At 42.0% G+C, this 27,781-nt stretch overlaps 1 protein-coding gene across 7 annotated transcripts in view; it reads left to right on the top strand.

The window, feature by feature from the left end:
• Positions 1–27,781, top strand: part of HYDIN (HYDIN axonemal central pair apparatus protein) — a 358,050-nt gene that overhangs the window by 319,574 nt on the left and 10,695 nt on the right. For 4 of the 7 annotated variants that reach the window (XM_041773068.1, XM_041773069.1, XM_041773067.1 and 1 more), the window contains 10 exons: positions 51–258; positions 850–1,071; positions 5,907–6,076; positions 8,582–8,780; positions 10,838–10,996; positions 12,937–13,214; positions 14,445–14,664; positions 16,283–16,495; positions 17,487–17,650; positions 18,590–18,740. In XM_041773068.1, the coding sequence (XP_041629002.1) occupies positions 51–258; positions 850–1,071; positions 5,907–6,076; positions 8,582–8,780; positions 10,838–10,996; positions 12,937–13,214; positions 14,445–14,664; positions 16,283–16,495; positions 17,487–17,650; positions 18,590–18,740 (1,984 nt within the window). Of the gene's footprint in view, positions 1–50; positions 259–849; positions 1,072–5,906; positions 6,077–8,581; positions 8,781–10,837; positions 10,997–12,936; positions 13,215–14,444; positions 14,665–16,282; positions 16,496–17,486; positions 17,651–18,589; positions 18,741–27,781 lie in introns of those variants that run through there. The other 3 variants (XM_041773071.1, XM_041773072.1, XM_041773073.1) reach the window with 3 other exon arrangements.

Here is a 27,781-nt window from a genome sequence, read left to right as displayed (position 1 = left end):
TATAGCAGGTTGGCCTTGTCAGCTAATCTGCTGTCTTCTTCCCCAACCAGATTCCCAATTGATATTTTCTTCACACCAAAGCAAGAAGGAGATGTGAACTTTAATTTGATCTGCAATGTGAAAAAGAAAGCGCAGCCTCTGACCTTAAATGTCAAGGCTGAGGGATACACAATGAATGCAGAGGTCAAGTGCAAGGACAGAACTGGCTTAATCACTCTCCTGAGTCCCAAAGAGACTAACATTATCAACTTCTATGAGGTAAGAGTGTGAGAGAGCCTTGATTCATTCTCTCACCCCCTTCTCTCTCTCTCTCTCTCTCTCTCGATTCATTCTCTCACCCCCTACTCTCTCTCTCTCTCTCTCTCTCTCTCTCTCTCTCTCTCTCTCTCTCTTCACACTGGCTTGAAAAAGCTGTACAAGTTGTACAAGTGAGTGTTACTGAATCTGTTTCAAATTCCAGGGAGCCTAGGAGAACAGAAACATGCCAGAAGCTTCTCCATCCTCAGAATCCATATAGTTTAATGTGAAAACTTATTTTTCAGGGGGTGGATAGATGGTAGGGAAGGTAAGAACACTTGTGTTAAACATAGAGGAAGGATGTTTGGCTACCAAGGGAGGTCTAAGAATTAAATTGCCATCTCACTCTCAGGTACAAGGGTCCCCCAGCACTTAGTAGCTCTTGCTGGTACATCTGACTACATTAAGTCCATGATACTCACCTCACTAATATCATCTGTCATCCCTATTTCCCAAAGGGTATTTTCCCCAACATATTACATATCCTAACCCCAGAGAAGGGAACCATGACTTGCATTCCATCAACATACTGCTCTGTTCCCTGTCCCTCAGGTAGAGTTGAACGAATGTGTTCAGTGCGAGCTCAGCTTTATCAACACTGGAAAGTTCAACTTCAGCTTCCAGGCAGAGCTCTCCGGCCCCAAAGCCCTGCTACAGTACTTGGAATTTTCACCCACTGATGGCAGTGTGGATGTGGGGCAGAGTGCCCACGCCTCCCTGTCTTTCCAGCCATTTAAGAAGTGTGTCTTGAAAGGCCTGGAACTCAGAATCAAGGTGAGACCATTTAACATCGTCTGACACTGAAAGCACTCACAGCACTCTGTCCTGAGAGATTAATTCTCCTGGATGTCCCTTGTCTTCTCTACCCTGCCAGAAGCTCCTAGACAGTGGTTGTGTTGGAGACAGTCTCACAATCTCTAGTATAAAGGCCTCACCTACAGTTGAGGCAGCTGGTGAATAAGTGTCCATTGAAAAGCAGTTGAGCATCCATGCCCTGGAATCCTGTGCAGCTATTAAAATTAATAAGGGAGTGACCCTGGGTGGCTCAATGCTTGAGCATCTGCCCTTGGCTCAGGTCATGATCCCAGGATCCTGGGATCAAGTCCTGCATCAGGCTCCCCACAGGGAGCCTGCTTCTCCCTGTGTGTGTGTCTCTCATGAATAAATAAATAAAATATTTAAAATAGATAAATTAAAAAGGGAGATGAATGGGAAGTAAAGAGGAAGCAAGAGAGACAAAATATATGTAACATTTTCTAAAGTAAGTTATTGAATGAAAACCCAAGGAATTACGATGTCCTCAGGAATGGCAGAAAAGGACCCTTGAAGAGCTGCTCTTCCACAGTGATGAGAACACTGGCAAAAACCAGCAAAATCAACTTTTTCAGAACTCTTAAAAGGTTTGCAACATTCCTAGGATCATTTATTCAAGAAAAATGACTGTATTGTGTGTAGATGCCTCAATTTCTTTATCTCTTAATCTGTCAATTAACATTTAGGTTGTTTCCATATCTTGACTACTATGAATAGTGCTACACTGAACATGAGAGTGTTAATACCTCTTCAAGATCCTCATTTCAATTCTTTTGGATTCCAAAGCCAAACAAAGACACCACAAGAAAACTATAGGCCAGTATCACTGATGAATATAGTTACAAAAATCCTCAACAGAATACCAATAAACCGAATCCAACAATACATTGAAAAGATCATACGCTACAACCAAGTAGGACTTATCACTCAGATGCCAGGATGGTTCAACATACAAAAATCAATTAATGTGATATCTGACATTAACAAAATAAAGAACAAAAATCAGATGATTATCTCAGTAGAAGTGGCAAAAAAGCATTTGACAAAATTCATCAAAGACTCTGAACAAACTAGGATTAGAAGGAAAGTACTCCAACATAATAAAGATCATATATGAAAAGCTCAGAGCTAACATCATACTCATCAGTGAAAAGCTAAAAGCTTTTCCTTTAAAATCAGGAACAAAGCAAGAATGCCCACTCTTCTGGAAGTCCTCAGCAGAGCAATTAGACAAGAAAAAGAGAAAAGGTATCCAAATCAGAAAAGAAGTGAAATTGTCCCTGTGTGCAGACAACATGATCCTATTTACAGAAAACCCAAAAGATTCCATTTTAAAAAATCTGTTAGAATTGGGGCGTCTGGGTGGCTCAGTCAGTGAAGTATCTGCCTTCGGCTCAGATCATGATCTCAGGGTCCTGGGACTGAGTCCCACATCAAGCTCACCTCTCAAAGGGGAGCCTGCTTGTCCTTCTCCCTCTGACCCTCCCTCTGTTCATGTACTCTATCAAACAAATAAAATCTTTAAATAAAAAAATATGTTATAATTAATAAATAATTCAGTAGAGTTGCAGGACATAAAGTCAACAAACAAAAATCAGTTGCTTTTCTATACACTAACAAGAAACTATCTGGAAAAAAAATTAGGAAAACAATCTCATTTACAGTATCACAGAAAAGGATTAAATTGTCAGAAATAAACTATAGTGGTAAAAGACTTGTAAATTGAAAACTACAAGACATCAATGAAAGAAATTAAAGACATAAACAAATGGAAAGACATCCTTTGTTTGGGGATGGGAAGCCTCAATATTGTAAAAATGTCCGTACTACCCAAAGCCATCTATAGTTTGAGTGCAATCCCTATCAAAATACCAATGTCACTTGTTTTACAAACACAGAAAAATAATTCTATAATTCATATGAAGCCACAAAAGACCACAAATAGCTGAATCAATCCTGAGGGAAAAGAACAAGGCTAGAGACATTACACTTGCTGATTTCTAAATACATTACAAAGCTACCATAATCATAATCAAAATAGTAAAATACCAAATTTGAGACAGACTCATTGACTCTCAATGGAACAGAACAGAGACCCCAGAAATAAATGTGCACATATACAGCCAACTGACCTTGGACAAGGGTGCCAAGTCTGCACAATGGGAAAAGGATAGTCTCTTCCACAAATGGTGCTGGCAAAACCGGATATCCATATGCAAAAGAATGAAACTGAGCCTCTTACACCATGCCCAAAAGTCAGCTGCAAATGTATTAAAGACTTAAACATAAGGGACGCCTGGGTGGCTCGGTGGTGGAGCATCTGCCTTTGGCTCAGGGCGTGATCCCTGAGGTCCTGAGATCAAGTCTCACATCAGGTCCCCTACTGCTTCTCCCTCTGCCTGGGTTTCTGCCTCTGTGTGTGTGTCTCTCATGAATAAATAAAAATTTTACAAGAAAAGAAAGACTTAAACATAAGACCTAAAACTATAACGCTCCTAGAAGACAACATCAGGGGACAGTTTCATGACATTGGTTTGGATATGATACTAAATGCACAGGCAACAAAAATAAAGAAGCAGGACTACCTCAAACTCAAAAGCTTTTGCACAGCAAAAGCAACAATCAACAGAGCAAGGAGACATTGTCTTTATTCATATCCTCAAGGAGAAGGCAACTGATAGGGAACCTGGGTTACAACAATTGGAACCCAAGGTCAGTTGCTGGCCAGTCCATAACTTAGACATGAGTCATAACACGGTCCAAAAAATTTTTTTTTCAATTAGAAAAAATAAAACTGTAAAACTCCTGGCCTGGAACTCAAGGGCAATGTTACAGCCATCTTCTCTGCTAAGTGCCAGGCATGCCACCTCAGAAAGGGCCCATCCCTGTTGAGAACCATCTTTTTCAGAACTTTTGTGCCTTACAGCAAAAAGAAATATCAAACATGTCAGAGGACCTTCCTGCTCTAATTGGCAGAAAAGCCAAAGGTGGTACATTTTAATCATTTTCAGGGAATCAGCCACAAAATGTAAAGAGTTTAAAAGCCTTAAGTAAAGATGGAACTGGAGGTATCCTGCAGAGTGAAATAAGTCAATCAGAGAAAGACAGTTATCATATGGCTTCCCTTGTATGTGGAATATAAGAAACAGCAAAGGGGATCCAAGGGGAAGGGAGGGAAAACTGAACGGGAAGTCATCAGAGAGGGAGACAAACCATGAGAGACTCTTAACTCTGGGAAACACACTGAGGGTCACTGGAGGGGCGGGGGCGGGGAGATGGGGTAACTGCGTGGGGCATTAAGGAGGGCACGTATGTGATTAGCACTGGGTGTTATATGCAACTGATACAGTATTGAACACTGCATCTGAAACTGATGATGCACTATATGTTGGCTAATTGAATTCAATTTTCTTTTTAATTTTTAAAGCCTTAAGTAAGAAACTGTTTTCAACTGTAAAGTGTCATTAATGAAAACTTGTAGCAGTTACCGTTATGTTTATTCTAATGACGTTTAGGATGAATAGTGGGTATATTGTTTTAAATCAATTATCAACTTACAAAAATTCATTTTATAAAAATTTCTGAAGAGCAAATTAAGTTCAAGTCCCAACAGGCACATGTGTCATCTTGCTGAGAATCCAGGTATGACCCATTGCTCTTTATATCTTGTACTCTTTCACCCTTGACACTGGGGCCTTAGACCTCATTCTTGTCCTTTCCTGGTCACAAGATGGCCATTCCCTGGCAGCCCTGTGTCTGCATTCAAAGTGGAAATAAGAGGGAAGAGCCTGAAGGCAAAACAAACCAAAAAAAAACAACAACCAACCAACTGAACTTTCCCAGCAAGACTGCCTCTGTATTCAAAATAGGATACCGGTCTTGTCCTCTTGTGTTTATATCCTGATGACCAGAACTATGTCTGATGACATAGTGTCAAGGAAGGATAGGAACTCAAGTATTTTCACCCAATCACATTGGCAACTAACCCAAGCCCTATGAGTAAGGAACCCTTGGGAAGCAGATGTGGGGCAGGAACTAGCAGTGTCTTTCACCCCTCTGCCTGCCACCTGAGTCATCACTGCGGATCTGATCTCAGAGCACCCAATTTGCTTTCCTCACATAAACAAACTTCTTTTTTTTTTTGAGTGTTTTTTTTTTATTGGAGTTCACTTTGCCAACATATAGCATAACACCCAGTGCTCATCCCTCCAAGTGCCACCCTCAGTGCCTGTCACCCAGTCACCCCAACCCCCTGCCCACCTCCCCTTCCCCTACCCCTTGTTCATTTCCCAGAGTTAGGTGTCTCTCATGTTTTGTCACCCTCACTGATATTTTCACTCATTTTCTCTCCTTTCCCTTTATTCCTTTTCACTAATTTTTATAGTCCCCAAATGAATGAGACCATATAATGTTTGTCCTTTTCCGATTGACTTATTTCACTCAGCATAATACCCTCTAGGTCCCTCCACGTCGAAGCAAATGGTGGGTATCTGTCGTTTCTGATGGCTGAGTATATTCCATTGTACACATAGACCACATCTTCTTTATCCATTCATCTTTCAATGGACACTGAGGCTCCTTCCACAGTTTAGCTATTGTGGACATTGCTGCTATAAACATCCTTCTAACCTGTGAGTCAGAATCTCTGCCGATGAAGTCCATGGACCTGTTTGGGGTTTTTTTGTTTTGTTTTGGGCGGGGGGGGGGGAGCAACTGCTTTCCTCTTTCACCTGAGGACTTGAGGAGCCTTTGTTCACATTTCTAATCACTCTCTGCCTGCCATTCTCTCCCCACAGATCAGCCATGGCCCGATGTTTATGTGCAGCATCTCAGGCTGCGCCGTAAGCCCAGCTGTTCATTTCTCCTTCACCAGTTACAACTTTGGGACCTGCTTCATCTACCAAGCTGGGATGCCCCCATACAAACAAATCCTGGTTGTCACCAACAAGGAAGAAACGTCTATGAGGTAAGCAGACTTCCCAGAGCTTCCAGATGATTCTGTAGCTCCTTGTGGGTCCTAAAGGTGAAGTCTTGCCAAAACAGAAAAAGAAAGATTATGGGAAAGAGTCAAACACAGTTGGGCCAGAATCTGAAGTTTCTTTTCTCCACAACTAATGCTTGGGTAGCCATGATTCAGATTTCTGCTAAAAATCTTCTTTAAGTGAGGAGGGCAATGCCAGATGACCCGACGAGAGGCTCAGTGGCTTGCATTTATTTTCTTCACATAACAGATGTGGAAGCCAAGATCTGAAGAGTTAAAAAGTGAATTTCTCAGCCCATTACTTTCCAGTTAATAACAGATCTATACCAAGCCTAAGTCTTCTTTTTTTTTTTTTTTTTTTATTTATGATAGTCATACAGAGAGAGAGAGAGGCAGAGACATAGGCAGAGGGAGAAGCAGGCTCCATGCACCGGGAGCCTGACGTGGGATTCAATCCCGGGTCTCCAGGATCGCGCCCTGGGCCAAAGGCAGGTGCCAAACCGCTGCGCCACCCAGGGATCCCCTTAGCCTAAGTCTTCTGATTAAAATCCAGCCTCTCTATACCATCCCTGTGTAGTATATTCCAGTCCAGGTTTCTGGGCCTTATTCCAGACCTACTGAAACAGGATTCCCAGAGGCTGACCCAGAGACCTGTTTCCTCAAAGCTCTCTAGGTTAGTACTATGCAATAGAACCTTCCTGGACACTGGAAGTGTTACATATCTGTGCTGTCCGATATGGCAGCCTGTGACTACACGTGGCTGCAGAGCACATAAATGTGCCTGATGCAACCGAGGGACTGGATTTTTAATTTTTTAAATTTTAACTCATTTTAATTTGGATTTAAATTTGAATAGCCACATGTGTCTAGTAGCTACTGTACCAGATAGCATAGGCCTAAGTTCTAAGCCTAAGTTCTTTTTTTTAAGATTTTTTATTTATTTATTCATGAAAGACACAGAGAGAGAGAGAGGCAGAGACACAGGCAGAGGGAGAAGCAGGCTCCATGCAGGGGGCCCAACACAGGACTCGATCCCAGATCCCCAGGATCATGTCCTGGGCTGAAGGCAGGCGCTAAACCGCTGAGCCACCCAGGGATTCCCTAAGCCTAAATTCTAAGGTTAAACTCTCCTCCTCTGAGATGGCGGATAATAATAGCATCTCACCCATGGGCCTATTAGGAGGATTAAATTAGTTCCTCTAGAGAGAGTACTGAGAACAGTGCCTGGAACATAGGAAATGCTCAGTTATCCGCTGCTGCTGCTGCTGCTGCTGCTGTAATAATGATGGTTAGCATCCTGAAGGGTAAGTTATAAGAGTGTCATGTGATTTGAAATGCTAATTAAAAACCTTATCTACCTGCACTCTTTCCTGCATGATTTAATTCAATAGGAGTCCTACACAAAGGCATTAAGTGCGGTTTATTGATCTAGCTGGACTCCTCTAACTACCTGGAAGACAGACAAGGAAGTGTTGTAATGGAGAGGTCCAGGGGCCAGAGGTCATGGCCATGGTCTTCAGAGTGGATGTGGTCTTCGAAGATGCTGTGTAGTTGAGCACTTAGTGATAATGAGAACATTTGTGGAACATTTCCTCTGTGCCCGGCTTAGCAACTGACTTGGTCACTGTATTCCATTTAATGCTCACGACAACTATGAGGTAGCTGTCACTGTCTCAGCTTTACTGATAAGGCAACAGAGACCCAAATGGGCCAAGTAACTTCTCTCAGATCTCATAGCTCGTTAGTGATACAGTCCGGATCCAAACTCCTGTCTGTGTGACTTCAGAACACATACTCCTCTGCGCTTTGCCACCCAGTTACTTAGGAAGTGCTTTCTCCTTCTCCTCCCCTCCTCCTCCTCCTCCTCCTCCCTCTTTTATTCTTCTTTTCTTCTTCTTCTCTTCTTTTTTTTTCAGAGAGAGAAAGAGCAAGCGGGGGCGGGGAGTAGCAGGTTGAGGAGAAAGAATCTTAAGCAGGCTCCACACCCAGCATGGAGCCTGATACAGGGCTCTATCTCACAACCCTGAGATCATGAACTGAAATCAAGAGTCAGACATTTAACCTACTGAGCCACGCAGGCACCCCAGGAAACGTCCTTCTTATGAGAGGATACAAAGCCATGAGCTGCATTTTCCAGAAAGAGAGGACAAATTCAGTGCAAAGAGCATTGAGCAAAGGGCTGTGGCACTTTTGAGTTTGAGGGTTAGTTCTACCAGGATTTCAGGGTGTGATTTGGGGTAAGTAACTTAATGCCCAGGGCAGTGTGGGCTGGATCACTGCTGAGTCACAGCCCTTATATGCTGTGACTCTAGGGCAGCATGTCAGGAAACCATCAGTACCCAGCTCAGAGGACAAAGGGGACAAAATCAGTCTTTCTGGTCTTTGACCTCCAAGAGCATAGGCCGGTGCTGCCAATGCTCTTCCTTTGTAGACAAAACAAGAAGTATGTGGACCCTCTAATTTACACACCTTCCTTCTGATTTTCTGTAGCTTAGACTGTCTGTACACCAATACCCCACACCTTGAGGTGAACTTCCATGTTGATGTGATCAAGCCGGGAAAGACACTGGAGATTCCAATCACCTTCTATCCTCGAGAAAGTATCAGTTATCGAGAACTCATCCCCTTTGAAATCAATGGGCTCTCACAACAAGTAATTGAAATCAAAGGGAAAGGCACCGAGATGAAGGTAAGAGACAGTTGGGGAGATCCTCAGGCTTGGCATCCTCCTTTTTGCCCTCCCGGCCACCTATCCCCCTGCCACCGAGGCCACTCTTCCTCTCCTCTCTCCTCTCCCCATATCCAGCCCCCAAGCTGCTCTGTCAGAGGCCAGCCAGTCCCTTCCAAAAGATGAACTGTCAAATCTGACTCAAGTGAATCATAGACCTTATTCAATACCAAACTTTCGTGTCTCATAGGTTACAACTAATCACAGGCACCGGAGAAACATTTTCTTGGAGAAGTTTGTTTTGGGACTGTCAGATGTGTAATCCTGACCACATCCTTCTTTTCTTACATCAGGCCATGTTTCGTTTTCAGGTTTAATAGGCAAGATTTGAAAAAAAAAATAGGCAAGATTTGTTTTGGATAGCAGTTTGTTTGGGATATGTATGCAGACATACGTTTCAATTGTGAAACATCTCTCCTTAAAGCCACACTGATTAATATTCCTGAGCCAGGTACAAATTCCAGGATTACATTTGTTTGAGGGCATCTCCTCCAAGTAGGAGCTCCTAATGAAAATCCTGCTGCTAATCCCTTTCTCCCCAGTGTCTCGTAAACATTTAAGGAATCTGTTTGCTGGGTATATCTGCATTTTTAATAGAAGGTTTTGGAAGACTGTGGCCTTCCAAGATGTTCAGGTAGTGCATAGGACATTGCAGCCACTGAGAGAGAGATGTGGGAGGGATGGGGGGGATGTGTCCCCTGGATGCCTTCCCACCAAGCTAGAGGAACTACAGGACATTGCCACCTGGTGTGTCTGCACCCAAGCCAGAGGAGTGGAGGTCTCTTCCAATATCACTTATTCGTTCTATCACTCACTCATTCTGCACCCACCATGTGCTAGGTACTTTGGAGGAAATCCAGAGATGACTTAAACATGTTCTCTGCCCTCCAATAGCACAGGCTGTTGCTAGAGACTCTCAGCTTTTTAGAGAGAATGGAAACATGTGGGCTGGATATAAATGAAGCTGAGGAGCAGGGGCGTGTGCAGTTTAGTGAGTGATCAAATGACAGTGACCAGTGGGTGCTGCTCAGTGTGAGTCAGTGCTGTCCTGTGGGCGAGTCCCAGCCTGATTTTGATCCATCCAGGCCAGCATTGCAATCAATGCCTTATAAGGACTTGGAAGCGTGTCTGCTAGTCCATCTGTGCTGCCACCATTCTAGTCTGAATGGTCAGCTACCGTCACTCCTCAAGGTTTTCTCTCCTGCCATCTTCCAGACTGTCTTCACAGAGTGACAAGCCAGACCATTCACAAAATACACGTTTGATCGGGTCATTCCATGCTTCCCTGGCTTCCCACGTCTCCCAGCATGAACCCTGGCTACCCCCAAGCCTGTCTTCTCAGTGTGCCCCTCCTTCCTGGCCACAGGCCTTGACTTAGCCACTCCTCCAACTCAGGGCTTTGCCACGGGGTGTCCCCTGGCTCCGGATGCCCTCCAATCTCACAGACACCCTGACTCAAACTGACTAGATCCTACCCTGCCTTTAGCTCTCCATGCAGTGTAGTCATGCCTTCCTCAGGGAGGCCTCCCCAGGACCCCCAGCCAGTTCAGCATCTGTATGAGCTCTCAAGGTACCCTGAGCTTTTCCTTCATGACTCTTGACCCCGTTATAATTATGTATTTGTTGGGGCACTGGGTGGCTCAGTCAGTTAGTATCTGCCTTTGGCTCAAGTCATGAGCCCAGGGTCCTGGGACATAGCCCTGAGTCAGGCTCCCCGCTCAGCAGGGCGTCTGCTTCTCCCTCTGCCCCTCCCCGCAGCTTGTGCATGCTCGCTCGCTCTCACTGTCTCTCTCTAATAAATAAATAAAATCTTTTTTTAAAGTATTTAGTTGTTTAATGAGCTGCTTGGGCAGTAGTTTTTGCACATGAATGTTTACTGGGTGCATGAATGCCCACCTGTATGAAGAAGGCAGGACACTGAAAGAGAGGAACCACATTCGCCTCACCAGAGTAGATTATCATGATCATTATTTTTCTGGGTAATTGATAAAACCCTCCTCTCCAATCTCTTTCTGCAGATTTCGATCCTAGATCCAGCCAATAGGATTGTGAAGTTAGGAGCTGTCCTGCCAGGACAGGTTGTGAAAAAAACGGTTTCCATCATGAACAACAGCCACACCCAGCTCACCTTTAGCCAGTCGGTCCTGTTCTCAATTCCAGAACTCCAAGAACCCAAGGTTGGTGCTCAGGGCTCCCGGTGGGCTCTTTGTGCTTCACAATGATACAGATGACTGTGCTAGCAACACTAACAGCTCACACTTGTTGTGCACCTACTGTGTGCCAGACCATTCTAAGAGCTTCCCATGTGCTACCTCTGAATATCTTCAGAAAAACAGTGGAGGGCTAGTACTTTTATTATTCTCATTTTGCATATAAGGATATCAAGGCTTAGCGAGACTGCGTACTTCAAAAGGCAGCAGAGTGAAAGAAAAAGGGATGGATTCAATAGATATGAATTCTTATGAGTGTATATATCCTGTAGAAAATTTGAAAAATATGGAAGCTCATAAAGAAAAACATTTTGGGGGTGCCTGGGTGGCTCAGTGGTGTAGTGTCTGGCTTTAGCTCAGGTCATGATCCCCGGGATCCTGGGATGGAGTCCTGCATCACGTTCCCCATAGGAAGCCTGCTTCTCTCTCTGCCTATGTCTCTGCCTCCCTCTCTGTGTCTCTCATGAATAAATAAATAAAATCTTTTTAAAAAAAGAAAAACATTTTCCCCATAATCCCACACCCTAAACAATCACTTGCAGACTACCACCGTCTTGCCATATGCCCACACAGCAGAGAGACAGTGAAATCAAGCTCTCTGGCATCTCTTCTTGTAAGGGCTCTAGTCCCATTACGAGGATCCCACTTTCATGACCTCATATAAACCTAATTACACCCTAACAGCTGAGCACTACTCACATATGAATTTAGGGGACACAATTTAGTCCATAGAAAGATGAACACGACAGAGTGGTCTGATGGAGTTTGCAGTCTCCAGGGATCACTGACACAGAAATAACGCCAGAACAGCCTAGAAACTGCAGAGGCAGGGTGTGACTTGGGAGAGGGCCATTTAGAGCATGGCCACGGGCTGTTGGAAGGCCTCCTGGTGGAGGGAGGCCTGTACCAAGCTTCGGGTGAAGAGATGTCTTGCAGACAGACAGGTTGGGGAGAAGTATGCTCGCAGGTAAAGGTACATATGCTCCAAAGGGTCTGTGGTTGTGGAAATCTAGGTGTGATTCAGCATAGCACGAGTGCTGCAAACCATCTGGGGCTTGCCAGATATGGGAAAATGGGCTGAGAGAGCTAGCCAGAGCAAGAGAGCTGGTGGGCATCCCTCATGCCAGGGCCCAGGCTGCCATCCAGAGGGAGGGCAGACTCGTTGCTTCCATTTCCTCATTTGTCCAAGGCAGAGTCCTCAGTGCGGCTGGGCCAGGCCCCTGACCATCGGCCGAGCCACTTTTGCCTCTTCAGGTGATGAGTGACTTGTTACACCATCACCGTTCCACTGCTGGCAACTGCACAGCACCCTGTACCCCAGATAGCGCAAGCACGGAAGGGGCTTCAGCTTCCTTAAAGCTGATTTCGATTGATTCCTACCAGGACAAAGGGGGATGGGAAAGTCAGATGAATTTAAACAGCAGTTCTCAAACTCTAGAACACACGGGTAAGGGCACTTTTGAAGATGCGAGTTCCAGATTCTCCCAAAATTCAGTGGGCCCAGGGTAGAACCTGGGAATGTGCATTTTAAACAGCACACCAGGGAGCATGCTGCAGGGAGCCCAGGGAGCGCTCTGGAAAGACACCAGAAAGCTGAGTGTTTTCTATTTCCTCTTACCTTACTATTTCCTCCACCAGAGAGCACGGGTCACTGGCTGCAAGGGGCTGGAGAGAATTAACATTTATTGAAGGCCTATTGTGTGCCACACATTTATTCAGATGATCCAAATCTTCACTGTAGAGGAAGTCACAGAAAGCTTAAGTTACTTACCAAAGGTGACCCCGCCAGTAGGAGGGAGCAGAAAGGGATATGACCCTGGGCTGTTGCCACCCTGACAGCAAGACCCAGGAATAGAAGCTTCAGACACCCCCTGCCCTCAGTGGCTGAGTCTCGTTGTTTTGTCCAGGTCATCACCTTGATACCATTCTCCAACATCTCCCTGAAGCCCAAAGAGGTCTGTAAGCTGGAAGTCATCTTTGCCCCAAAGAAGCGCATCCCTGCCTTCTCTGAGGAGGTGTTCATGGAATGTATGGGGCTCCTGCGTCCCCTCTTCCTCCTCAGCGGCTGCTGCCAGGCCCTGGAGATCTCCCTGGACCAGGAGCATCTCCCCTTCGGGCCAGTCGTGTATCAGACACAAGCCACGCGTCGCATCCTTATGTTGAACACGGGTGACGTGGGTGCGAGGTAGGAGAGTGGGGTGCCCACCCCAAGGCTGAGCACAGCCCTCTGACATTGAATTTGCCCTGGACTTGAACTGGACGTTTGTTTTGCAAGTGTGGCCAAATTTTTATTCCCTTTCCCTCCCCTCACTCAAGATGTGACAACAGTGGCCCTGCTAGGGTGATTGCTGCTGCCGGGATTACTAAAATTAATGTCATAAGTAACATTTGCTTGGTGCCTGTTACAGGCCCTTTACATGGTTCCTCTCTGTTAATCCCAGACAGTTCTATGGCTGATCTCATTTTACAGATGGGACAACTGAGATTACTTTACCAAAGTCATACATTTAGCAATTACTTACACTGTGCAGGTGCAGTGCTGAGCATTCTTGCAAATCAGCTCCCATTTAATTATCCCAGGCCCCTGTAAGATATGATATTGTCCTCATTTCACAGATTAAGGTGAGGCTCAAGGAGATCAGGTGATTTACCTGAGGTCCCATAGCCCAGAAGTGAGAAAGACAGGACTGGAACCCAAATATATCTGTGACTGCTCTCCTTTCCAGACTCTTCCCTCTGGCCAGCAGGTGCCCACCCCAGTCATTACTCAGGCATGCTACCATGGCTATGTGGGTGGGCACTGCACACCTGCAGTGGGCACCCTCGCTCAGGCCTCAGGGTGAACAGCACCCTGAGCATGCAGTGTGGCAGCCCTACTGCTGGAAGCACAGGTCTGCACCACCACCCTCTGTCTCCTGTCTGGCCCACAGAGGGATGACTACACGGGGCTCTCACAAAAAGCAGGTACAACTCTCACATGAGGGCATCCCCTCTGCCCTCCTGGATCTGACCTGAGAGGAAGCACAGGGGGTGCTTATAGCCACGGTCTCAGGAGAGTTCCAGTCCTAGCACAATCACTTCCTAGCTGTGTGATCTTGAACAAGCATGTGTTAGCATGTTCATGCACCTGTTCCCCAATGAGTCACTTGTGGACAATAAGATAAGATGCAGCCACTTCCCACCCTGCTCAGGTCTGAGAGGCAGCCGAGCCATCTTACCCAGCGATGACCTAGCTCTTGTCCCTACCGGCCTCTGCTGCACCCAGTGAAGATCTTTTCCCCAGGTCCCAGGGAGTGTTCAAGGGAGTATACCTCTCAGCTAAAAGCCTAGGCAAAGTCTGTTGATACTAGCAGCATTGAGGAGACTGCCCAGGATACTAGTAAACTGTCTTTCTTGTCTCCTTTGTCTTGGAAAGGTTTAAGTGGGATGTCAGAAAATTTGAGCCTCATTTCTCCATCCGCCCAGAAGAAGGCTACATCACCGCAGGCATGGAGGTTTCCTTCGAAGTGACCTACCATCCCACTGAGGTGGGCAAGGAAAGTCTCTATAAAAACTTGCTCTGCTTCATCCAGGGAGGCAGTCCTCTGAGCCTAACCCTATCTGGAATCTGCGTGGGACCACCTGCAGTAAAAGAGGTCAGTAGATGCTGCCCACAGATGGGCCAGTGGTCGGAGTGGGCCCAGCAAGCTCCACGAGTGAATTCAGCTAGGCCTTCTAGAAACAAGTGACTCTGTTCAAACAGTGCTCGGTGCCAACATCAAACATTCAGACCTGCTCCCCCGCCCCTGCCATAGGACTTTTGCATATTCTATTCCCACTACTGCGATATTCATTTTCCTTCTTTATTTAGTTAATTCCTATTCATTCTTCAGCTCTCAACTCAAGCATCACATTCTCAAGGAAGCTTGCACTGACTTCTCTGGCTAGATCAAATTCTGTTACAAGCTCTGTAAGTAAAGGGTAAACACCCTTCTCTCCTCTCATTAAAAAAAAGAGGGGGCCTTGGATTAACCCTCTGCTGACCATGTCCATAGAAACCTGAGAGTGGACTCTGTTCCACTTTTGGTAAAAACTGCTGATGGTAAAAATGACACCTAATTTCCATCTCTATATTTCCATTATTTCAAGAGTGTTATGTAAATGGAATCAGTCAGTATGCTATGAAAATGTATGCACAAGTCTTGGCAAGAACATACACTTTCATTGTTTTGGGTAAATATCTAGGAGTGGGATGGCTGGGTCATAGAGCAAGTATATATTTACTTTTTTAAAGAACGTACTAAACTGTTTTCCAAAGTAGTTGTGTCATATTACATCTCTACCAGCAATGTCTGACATTTCCACTTATATCACTTCTAGCCAATACGTGGTACAGTCAGTTGTTTTAATTTTAGCCATTCTAATAGATATGCAGTGGTGTCTCCTTGTGTTTTTTTAATTTGTAGTTCACTAATAACTAACGATGTTGAGCATCTTTTCAGGTATTTATTTGCCATCCATATATGATCTACGTTGAAGTATCTGTTCAAATTTTCTGTCTATCTTTAACTGAGTTGTTTGTTTTCTTACTATTGAGTTTTGAGAGTTCTTCATATATTCAGGACACAAATTTTATATTTAGATCTCCAATCTGTTTAGAGTTCATTTTTGTACATAGTACAAGATAAGGGTCAAAATTCTTTTCATTTTATTTTTTTGTATATGGATATCCAATTGTTCCAGTACCATTTGTTGAAAAGATTATCCTTCCTCCATTGAGATACCTTTGCACCTTGGTCAGAATCCACTTGACCACAGGTGCGGGTCTATTGGTCTTATCTTCTAACGTATTTGACTCTCTTTACCGCCAATGCCACACTGTCCACATTACTAAATTTGGTCAGTTCTCAACTGTTGACCTGTTGATAGCATGTGAAACCTTGAACAAGTCCCTTGAAGGAGGATCCTTCTAACACTTTCTCCACATGGCTCCTAGGATATCACCCCTTCCTGAGTTTCCACCTACCTTATTAGATGCTCCCTCTCATCTCCCCTTCTGATTTTTCTTAACATTGGAGTGTGCCAATAAAGAATTAAATTTCTTCTTTTTCCTAAAAACACTTAACTTCTTGACAATCTCATCCAGTTTCTTGGCCTTAAAAAAAAAATCACCATGCCCTGAAATTCCCAAATATGTAACTCTAGCCTGCACCTTCCCTCGAACTCCTCACTTGTAAATTCCACTGCCTACTTTAAGTGTCTGCTCTCTTCCAGGTAGTGAATTTCACCTGCCAGGTTCGCTCCAAGCACACGCAGACCATCATGCTTTCAAACCGCACCAACCAGACCTGGAATCTGCACCCCATCTTTGAGGGCGAGCACTGGGAGGGGCCTGAGTTCATCACCCTGGAGCCCCATCAGCAAAACAAGCCCTATGAGATTACCTACAGACCTCGTACCATGAACTTGGAAAACCGCAAACATCAGGTAGACTGAGGCCCCCCTGACCCATGGTGGTTCCTCTGTGGGGTTGGAGGGGAGAGTCGTGCAAAAGAGGTGAGGAGACAGAGTCTGGGAGCTCGGAGAATATTAAAAGGAGAGGGGTCCCCAAGAATCATGTTGGAACAGTAGGGAATAATGAAGATTATTGAGTCCAAAGCTTCCCTTGGTACTCACATGTTTTCATGTATAGGGGATTCTGTTGGAACAAGGGTCACAGTTTTGAACAGAGTCCTGGACTAAGATCAAGCAATTAATATTTAGATTAATTGCACAAATACCATCATTGTGGCTGTAATACAAATAGAAAAGGAAAGAAGCCACAATCTTCCACCCTAAAAAAAGGGAACTATTTTCTTCTATCTTCACTACCGACCCTCATTCGGATATAACCATAGCTGCCATCATAGCATACCCAATTTTGCATTCTGCATTTTTGCATTCATATTTTCACTTTACATTATATCATAAGCATTTTTCTGTTTAACTAAATAGTCTTTGTGATAATCGTGTTTAATGATTACCTAATATTTCTTTAAATGAGAGTTCCATAATTTACTTAACATCCCCCAGTTGTTGAATATAAATATTAAAGTTATTACCAAATTTTCATCAATATTATAAATGGTTTTAAAATGTGTGTGTGTGTGTGTGTGTGTGTGTGTGTGTGTGCACCTTTTTCCTCTGAAGGAATTTTTTAATTCCCTAGAGTAAGGCCACTGGCTGGCTCAATTGGTAGAGGATGAGACTCTTAAATTCCTTGGGGCCAGGTTCCTGGTTCAAATACATATGAACATTTTTATGACTCTTAAAATCTACTACCAAGCTGCTTTCTAAGAGTTATGCTTATGAAAAAAAAAAAAAAGAGTTATGCTTATGTGAGGGGCTCTGTTAACCCTATCCCTATGTCACTACTATGCCTGAGAGGTAGATAATAAGGGACCTTCTGTGCCATTCTGACCATGTTTCTTCTCCTTAGGGCACCCTCTTCTTCCCCCTCCCAGATGGGACTGGCTGGCTATACATGCTGCATGGGGTTTCTGAGCTCCCCAAAGCTGTGGCAAATATCTACCGTGAAGTACCCTGTAAGACACCCTACATGGAACTCCTGCCAATCAACAATTGGCTTAACAAGCCCCAGAGGTGAGGGACTGGGGCAAAGTGTCAGAGTGGAGAAGATGGAGAGAGGTCTTCCACTGTCTAGCCTGGCCCTTCCCCTGGGAGCACCTTTAGAGGACACTGAGGGGCTGAAAGTATCAGAGACAAAGTTCCCTGATGTGGCCAGGCATTTCCTGAATTCTAAGCTTCCAGGCAGTCAGTGCTATCTGTGAATAGTTGATTACCTGAGTCTCCTGGGCCAGTGCCTGGCACAAAATAAGTGCTCAGTAAATGTTAGCTGTTATTATTATTACCAAAATGAGAATCATGGTGGTTATTATTGATTTCTCTACTTTATCGCCTAAGCCACTGGCCAGAGAAGGACATCCCTTGGATCTTTACTGGCAGTGGAAGTAGAATAGAAGAGGAGGGTTAGAAAAGCTTGAGGACAAGCATGTTTGTCCCCTTCTTTTCAGGGAAGGAGCTAAAGACTAGAAGAAGAGACTTACTTACTGAAAGCTGCCAGGTAGCATAGTAGATGAAGGCCCAGACCTATATATATATATATATAGACCTATATATATATATATATATATATATATATATATATATATATATATATGTTTGAATCCTGGTTCTACCAATAGCTAGTCATGTTTATCTAAGTGTGTTTCCTCTTCTTGGCCTCTATTTCCTCATTAGGAGGTGATAATTATATGTACCTCCTACAGACACTGTGAGGATTAAATGCCTGTGATGCATGAAGAGCACTGAATCAGCTCTAACTTCACATAACAGGGCACATAACAGGTCTCAATAAATGGTAGTTATTGGTACTGTCAGAGACAGAGTGAAGACCAGAATCCTGGACCCACATGCTTTTCATTAAATCAAGAGTAAAGATATAGCACCTTTCCTTCTTTCCTTTGGGCAGACAGTCTCACTTTCTCTGTCCTCTCTTCATGTGCTACTGTGTTCCCCCAGATTCCGAGTCATTGTGGAAATGGTGAAACCAGAGAGGCCAGACCTAAGCGTCACCCTAAAAGGCCTTGATTACATTGATGTACTGTCTGGCTCCAAGAAAGACTACAAGCTGAACTTCTTTTCCCACAAGGAGGGACTATACAGTGCAAAGGTATCCACACGTTAAAGGCATTTCCCTGGGACCCTGGAGGTTTGCCCCTGAGGATGATGATCCTGGTATTAGGGAGTGAAGATGTCCTCTCACTGTCAGCCTATCCTTCTCCTGTTGGGCTCACCATTTAGTAACCTGGCAAAAAGGCTTTCACAATTCCCAGCCTCTTTAAGATGGAGCCAAATGCAGGGCCCTCCATCCATAATGTAGACACACGCCAAACATTCAAGGCAGCAGAATCATGAAAATCCTTAAGCAGAATATAACACTAGGTCAGCAAACACCAGACCACAATAATGAGAAAGATCCCTTTTTCTGAATGCTTATAGTGGCCAACATCGTACTGAACACCCAGTATACATAGCTAGTAATGTCAGAGCCAGGACTCAACTCAGAGCTCAGCTCCAACATACCATGGGGTCTTTCATGCACGAACTGTTTCTCCTAATTCATTCATTAGTTCAACAAACATCTGTGAGCACATATGCCACGTACTATACTAAATGCGGGCAACACAGCAATGATCAAAAATTGGCACAGTCTCTGTTTTCATGGAATGCACAGTCCAATAAAGGAAGAAGGGCATTAACCAAACAATGGTACTGTGAATGTATAATTACAAAATGAAATACATGCTTTGAAGAAAAGGAGCATATATAGGTCAGTAGCTCACAGGAGAGGTTAAGGCTTAAGATAATATGTGGAAACTACTCATTTATAGATAATACATAGAAATTACTCATTTATAGATAGTTTTAGAAGCTATCATGAAGATGAAAAAAGCTGAGGAAAGATTTTAAAGTGAAAAAACAAAGAACCTAGGATCCTCCCTCCAGAAGAGATACTAGCAAAACCTATGCAGTAGGATGTCATCTCCTCTCCTACAATCACTGAGGTAGGCTGCTCCACTCAGATCACATTCACAGGCTAACATAGAACCTTAAAATCAACATATCATGAAACATCTGAAGAAAAAAAAAAGCCACCATAAATAGAAATACCAGCTCAACAAAGAGGAAACCCCTAAGATAAAGGAGTTATTAAAGCAAACAGAAGATTTTTTAAAAGATTTATTTATGATAGACATAGAAAGAGAGAGAGAGAGAGAGAGGCAGAGACACAGTCAGAGGGAGAAGCAGGCTCCATGCTGGGAGCCCAACGTGGGACTCGATTCCAGGTCTCCAGGACCGTGCCCTGGGCCAAAGGCAGGGGCTAAACCGCTGAGCCACCCAGGGATCCCAGCAAACAGAAGATTTTTAATGAATATTATTAATATCCTCAAAGGAATAAACGCAGATAATCCTATCCATTATAGAACAAGCTACTGTGGGAAACAATGAATTAAAGACCTGGGAAATGTAAAAACAAATTGAATGTTTATAATAGAAAACCATAGAGGAAGGCTGAGTAGTATAATGAACTCTGAAGAGATTTCTAGGAAGTTACAAGATAGAGCTGGGTAATAGCACAGACTTTAACACATGATCACAGAAAAATGGCAAGAATGGAAGGAAATAATAAGTGCTGGAGAAGGTGTAGAGACATTGGGTCCCTCCTGCATTGCTGGCAGGAGTGTAAATGGTGCAGCTGCTGTAGAAAGCAGTCTGGCATTCCTTAAATGATTAAACACAGAGTTGCCATGTGACTCAGCAGTTTCACTCTGAGGTATATACCCAGGAGAAATGAAAACATATAATCCACACAAGAACCTGTACATAACTGTTCATAGCAGCATTATTCATAAGAATCAAAAAATGGAAACTAACCAAATGTGCATCAATCCAAATGGATAAATACAGTGAATATCATTTGGCACTAAAAAGAAATGGAAATGAAGTGCTAATACATGCAACACATGGGTAACCTTGAAAACATGCTAGCTAGGAATAAACCTAACCAAAGAGGTAAAGGATCTATACCCTAAAAACTACAGAACACTTCTGAAAGAAATTAAGGAAGATGGAAAGAGATGGAAAAACATTCCATGCTCATGGATTGGAAGAATAAATATTGTGAAAATGTCTATGCTACCCAGGGCAATTTACATGTTCAATGAAATCCATATCAAAATGCCATGGACTTCCTTCACAGAGTTGGAACAAATAATCTTAAGATTTGTATGGAATCAGAAAAGATCCTGAATAGCCAGAGGAATATTGAAAAAGAAAACCAATGCCAGGGCATCACAATGCCTGACTTCAAGCTTTATTACAAAGCTGTGATCATCAAGACAGTACAGCACTGGCACAAAAACAGACACATAGATCAATGGAACAGAATAAAGAACCCAGAAATGGGCACTCGACTCTATGGTCAACTAATATTCGGCAAAGCAGGAAAGAATATCCACTGGAAAAAGGACAGTCTCTTCAATAAATGGTATTGGGCAAATTGGACAGCCACATGCACAAGAATGAAAATGAACCATTCTCTTATACCAAACACAAAAATAAACTCAAAATGGTTGAAAGATCTAAATGTGAGACAAGAATCCATCAAAATCCTAGAGGAGAACACAGGCAACAACCTTTCTGAACTTGGCCACAGTAACTTCTTGCAAGATACATCTATGAAGGCAAAGGAAACAAAAGCAAAAATGAACTATTGATATTTAATCAAGATAAAAAGCTTCTGCACAGCAAAAGAAACTGCCAACAAAATTAAAAGACAACCTACAGAATGGGAGAAGATATTTGCAAATGATATATCAGATAAAGGGATAGTATTCAAGATCTATAAAGAACTTATCAAAAAAAAAAAGAACTTATCAAACTCAACAACCAAGAAACAAACAATCCAGTCATGAAACGGGCAGAAGACATGAACAGAAATTTCTCCAAAGAATACATACACGTGGCCAACAAGCACATGAAAAAATGCTCCACATCACTTGCCATCAGGGAAATACAAATCAAAAGCACAATGAGATACCACCTCACACCAGTGATAATGGCAAAAATTAACAAGACAGGAAACAAATGTTGGAGAGGATGTGGGAAAAAAGGAGAATTCTCTTGCACTGTTGGTGGGAATGCAAACTGGTACAGCCACTCCGGAAAACAGTGTGAAGGTTCCTCAAGAAGTTAAAAATAGAGCTACCCTATGACTCAGAAATTGTGCTACTAGGTATTTACCCCAAAGATACTGATGTAGTGAAATGCCAGGACACCTCACCCCAATGTTCACAGCAGCAATGTCCACAATGTGGAAGGAACCACAATGTCCTTGACAGATGAATGGATAAAGAAGATGCAATATGTGTGTGTGTGTGTACATACACACACACACACACACACACACACAATGGAATATTACTCAGCCATCAGAAAAGATGAATACCCACCATTTGCTTCAACATGGATGGAACTGGAGGGTGTAATGCTGAGTGAAATAAGTCAACTGCAGGACAGTCATCATGTGGTTTCACCCATATAAGGAATATAAGAAATAGTGAAAGGGATTATAAGGGAAGGAGGGGAACTGAGTGGGAAAAATTAGAAAGGAAGACAAACCATGAGAGACTCCTAACTCTGGAAAACAAAGGGTTGCGGGAGAAGAGATGGGTGGGTGGGTGAGGTAACAGAGTGACGGGCACTGAGGAGGGCACTTGATAGGATGAGCACTGGGTGTTATACTATATGTTGGCAAATTGAATTTAAATTTAAAAATGTAAAAAATAAAAATAAAAAAATCTTTAAAAAAACATGGTAGCTGAACAGAGCCAGTCACAAATGCCCATGTTGTATGATTTCTCTTATATGAAATGTCCAAATTCATTAGGCAGCTCTATAGAAAGAAAAAGTACATTAGTGGTGCCTAGGGCTAGAGTGAATGGGTTAGGATGAAATGGGGAGTGATTGGTAATGGACAGAGTTTCTTTTCAGAGTGATGAAAATGGCCTAAAATTGATTGTGGTGATATTTGTACCACTTTGTGACTATACTAAAAACCACTAAATTGTATACTTTAAACGAGTGGATTATATGCTATGTGAATTGCATCTCAATAAAGATGTTTCAAAAGAAGAATGAAAGGAAATGTGAGACATAAAATATAAATCAAAAAGTTCTAATATCCACCTACTAAGAAACTCAACACCCAAAAAACAAATAATCCAGTTTAAAAATGGGAAGAAGAGGAGACTTCTTTTCCAAAGAAGACATCCAGATCGCTTACGGACACATGAAAAGATGTTCAACATCACTCATCATCAGGGAAATACAAGTCAAACAATGATGAGATACTACCTCACAACTGTCAGAATGGCTAAAATTGACAGCACAAGAAACAGGTGTTGGTGAGGATGTGGAGAAAGGGAAACCCTCTTGCACCGTTGCTGGGAATGCAAGCTGGTGCAGTCACTCTGAAGAACAGTATAGAGGTTCCTCGAAAAGTTAACAAAAGAACTACCCTATGATCCAGCAATTGCATTACTAGGTATGTTCCCAAAGGATACAGAAATACAGATTCAAAGGAGTACATGCACCCCAATGTTGATGGCAGATCATCAACAATAGCCAAAGTATGGAGAGAACCCAAATGTCTATTAACTGATGAATGTATAAAGAGGAGATGGGTAAAGAAAAGGTAATATAAACAATGGAAAATTACCCGGCCATCAAAAAGAATGAAATCTTGCCATTTGCAACGAAGTGGATGGAGCTAGAGAGTATTATACTAAGTGAAATAAGTCAGTCAGAGAAACACAAATACCATATGATCTCACTTATATGTGGAATTTAAGAAAGAAAACAGATGAACATATGGGGAGAGGGAAAAGCAAAAAAGAAGAGAGGGAAACAAGCCATAAGAGACTCTTAATGATAGAGAACAAACTAAGGATTGATGGAGGGACATGGATGGGGGATAGGCTAGAAGGGTGATGGGTATCAAAGAGGGCACTTGTGATGAGCACTGAATGTTTTATGTAAGTGATGAAATTACGTACTAAATTCTAAATTACTTACTAAATTCTACTCCAGAAACCAATGTTATACTATATATTAACTAACTAAAATTTAAATTTAAAAAAAGAGCTTCTGAAACAGGAAAAACAAGATAATAGAAGGAAGAAAATACTCTTCAATATGATTGAGGAAAAATTTCCAGGGCTATTTGAGAAAGACTGAGTCTTCTAATTAAAGGGACCCACCAACTTACCAAATAGGGTGAATGAAAAAAAGACTCACATCTAAATACATAAGAACAAAATTGTAGAAAACTGGGATAAAAAAGAAATTCCTAAATGTTTCTAGAGAAAGTAAAAGGAAATAATCACAGTAACATCAGATTTCTCATGGCAATGCTGAATGCAAGAAATAGTGGAAGGGCTCCTGGGTGGCTCAGCAGGATAAGGGTCTGACTCTTAATTTGGGCTCAAGTCATGATCTCAGGATAATGAGCTTGGGCCCTGCATTGGGCTCTACACTGAGCGTGGAGCCTCAAGCCTGCTTAAGATTCTCTCTCTCCTTCTCCCTCTGCACCCCCTCACATGTGTACACATACATGCTCACTCACTCTATAAAAAAAGAAAGAAGTGAACTAAGCTATTCACATAATTCAAAGTAATTTTCAATATAGAACTTTTTCCAAACAAAACTATTACAAGGGCAAATAAAGACATTTTTAAACATGCAAGGACTCAAAGTAACCTACCTATACATAGAATACCTTTTTTAAAAAGTACTGTAAAAAAATAAATAAATAAATAAAAAGTACTGTAAAATTAAAAGTTTTTTAATTAGAAAAAATTTTTAAATAAGTAAGTGAATTCAAAAGGAAAACATAAGGATACACTAAACAAAGAATCAAAATTCATTTGACAGGTAATTTCAAATAAATTTTGAAAAGCAATCTGAAATGAATATTTCAAATGACCTCAATATAGGAAATAGCAAGGGGAGGAATAAAATAAGGCAATGAAAATTTTTTTCTCTTTCAGTAGGAAGCAAATGGGGCAATGAAAGGTGTTTTTTCATTCACCAGAAGGGTAAGGAAAGAACAGAGTCATAAACTGTAGATGTGAACAGAAAAATATGAGTAAATATATGTTTTAAAGTGTTAAGTAAAAATGATGGTGAACCCAGATCAGAGTCTCTTTAAAATAATATGCGTTAAAATAAACAACACAAAAGTTTTTTAATCAAAAGCACTTCTGATTATGATGGGGTAACTACTCTTCCCACCATAAATGTCTATAAAACTGGACAAAATATCTGAGGCAAGTCTTCTCAGGCATTAACAACATGCAGCACAAGACTACATCAAAGAGAAGAAAAACTAATGAGATGAATCTCCATAATTGTCCTGGGTCTCTGCCAAGGGACAGTTTCCTGACTACAGCGCAGTGAGTTAGCAAAGCAAAGCACAGCTGCCCCAGTGAACTGACAGTGCAGAAATCAGAGTTTGGTGCAACTGAAATAGCTGGTCTCTACAGAGTGTGAGAGTAGCAGAGGGAGCAGTGCATGGAGTGGCAGGGTGCTGGGGGGAAAAGAGACAAAAGTCTGTATGGGAGTTTCCTTCAAAGTCTTTGGCTGAAAGCTGTCCTGCACATGCACAAGAGGACTACATGAGATTTATCAGAGAGCAGCTTCCAAAAGAGGTTGATAAAGGGACAAAGCTACCTTAATCAATGCTGGGGAACACTGGAAATTTGGCCCAGCCAGAGTGAAGAGATTGCATTAACATCGCATTAACATCCTAGGAACCTAGATGAAATACCAGCAAGGCCAGAAGAATGGACCATGCCCTTAGGATAAGTCCTTTTGGGACTTAAAAAGCCTAAAACTAAGTATCTACAAGATATGCAGGAAGGACAAAATTTAGATATTGAATCCCACCAAGTTGGGAAGTCTTGAGAAACACCTTGAGCTTTCTACAGATCTGCTCTAATAAAGCATTTAACCAAACCCACGCAAGTTTAAGGTGATAAGTTAATAAATCAATGATTGAACTGCCTCCTACAATAAAAATCAACACTCTTACAAGGAAGATAACAGAATCCAGAATCTCTACAATGATCATCAGCAATGTCCAGTGCACCAGCAGAAATTACTAGACTTATGATGAAGCGGGGAAATGTGACCCATAGTCAAGAAAAATACATTCAGTGAAAATGGACTCCAAGATGAGCTAAATATTGGATCTAGCAGACAAAGACCTCAAAGCACTATTATAAACATGTTCAGAACTAAAAGACAGTATTTCAAATAAATATGGACAGATAAGGAATCTGAGCAGAGAAATGGAAACTATAAAATATAAAAAATAGTGAAAGGGAATATAAAGGAAGGGAAAAGAAATGTTGGGAAATATCAGGAAGGGATACAGAACATAAAGACTCCTAACTCTGGGAAACGAACTAGGGGTGGTGGATGGGGAGGAGGGCGGGGGGGTGGAGGGGAATGGGTGACGGGCACTGAGGCGGACACTTGACGGGATGAGCACTGGGTGTTTTTCTGTATGTTGGTAAATTGAATACCAATAAAAATTAATTTAAAAAAAAAGAGAATAGAAGAATAAACAATTTTTAAAAGTTCTCTAAAAAGGAAAGAAGAGGATGGACTGGAGAGAATGGGAAAGCTAGACTTCTTTAAATATACTTATTTTCTAAGATTTGACTTTGAAACCATGCAAATATTTTACATAATTATAAAACTAAATTAAATGTAAAAAAAAAAAAAAGAACCAAATGGATATTCTAGAATTGAAAACTACAATAGGCTTAAATTAAAATGTCACTGGATGTGCTAACAGCAGATTGAATAAAAAGAACCAGAGCATCAAGAACCTGTGAAAAAATATAAAATTTTCTAATACATAAGTAATATGAGTCCCAGAAGAGAAGAAAGTTAGAATGGGACAGAAAACTATTCGGGAAAAAAAAAAAATCTGAAACTTCCCTGATTTGATTTGTAGAATATATGTATTTAAGATCCAAGAAACATGGCAAACCTCAAGCAGGAGAAACATAAGGAAAACCACGATATACAAAAAAAAAAAAATCATTTCTGTGCCCATCGGAGTAAAACTGCTAAGAACCAAAGAGAAAAGCTTGAAACAATCAGATATAAATAAATCTGTTATACAGGGACAATAATGAAAATAACCCCTGACTTCTCTTATATAGTGGAAGCCATCTGCAAAATGCTGAATTCTATCAGCCCAGAATTCTTCACTTATTGAAAATATCCTTTAAAACAGAAATAATTTCAGATAAAAGAACATGAGAGAATTCACTGCAACAGACTTGCATCACTGGACAACATACTACTACATATTCTTCAGATTGTGGGAAAATAATACCAGACAGAAATTTAGGTCTATTGGAAGGAAAGGGAGCACTCAAAATGATTAATAAGCAAGTATATACTATATAAATAATATGTATATATAATATATATGCTGCTGCTTCTTAGAACTTTCTTAAAATGACAACATTTGATCACAAATATAATAACATTGTAAGGTGAGTGTTCTTATGTATGTAGAAGTAAAAGATATGACAACAAAAGTACAAAAGATGGAGTGGTTAGGTCAATGAGATTATACTATAGTAAGGTCAATACATTTGCCAGGTTGGAAGTGTGAATAGAAAGCATAAGGATCAGTTATAAAGTCGGAAGTGATAAAATACTGACTTTAAATAAATCTGACAAGTTAAAACTTCATATTGTCAGTTCTAGAACAACCACTAAAAAAATCTATTATTAAAAAATATAGGGGTGCCTGGCTGGCTTGGTCAGTGGAGCATGCAACTCTTGATCTCAGGGTTGAGCGTTCAGGCTCCACATCGGGTATAAAAATTACTTAAAATATAAGATCTTAAAAAAATAATAAATAAAATAAAATAAAATCTTTAGAGGCACCTGGGTGGCTCAGTTAATTAAGCATCTAACTCTTGATTTCAGCTCAGGTCATGATCTCAGGGTCATGAGATCGAGCCCTGCCTTGGGCTCCCTGCTGGACATGAAGCCCACTTAAGATTCTCTCTCTCTCTCTACCTACACCCCACCCCCCATGCTCACACATATGCTTGTGCT

Source organism: Vulpes lagopus, chromosome 10 (assembly GCF_018345385.1).
Source record: "Vulpes lagopus strain Blue_001 chromosome 10, ASM1834538v1, whole genome shotgun sequence".
Taxonomy (NCBI): Eukaryota; Metazoa; Chordata; class Mammalia; order Carnivora; family Canidae; genus Vulpes; species Vulpes lagopus.
Note: the sequence above shows the minus strand (reverse complement) of the source record. Positions and strands in the feature narration are given on the sequence as shown.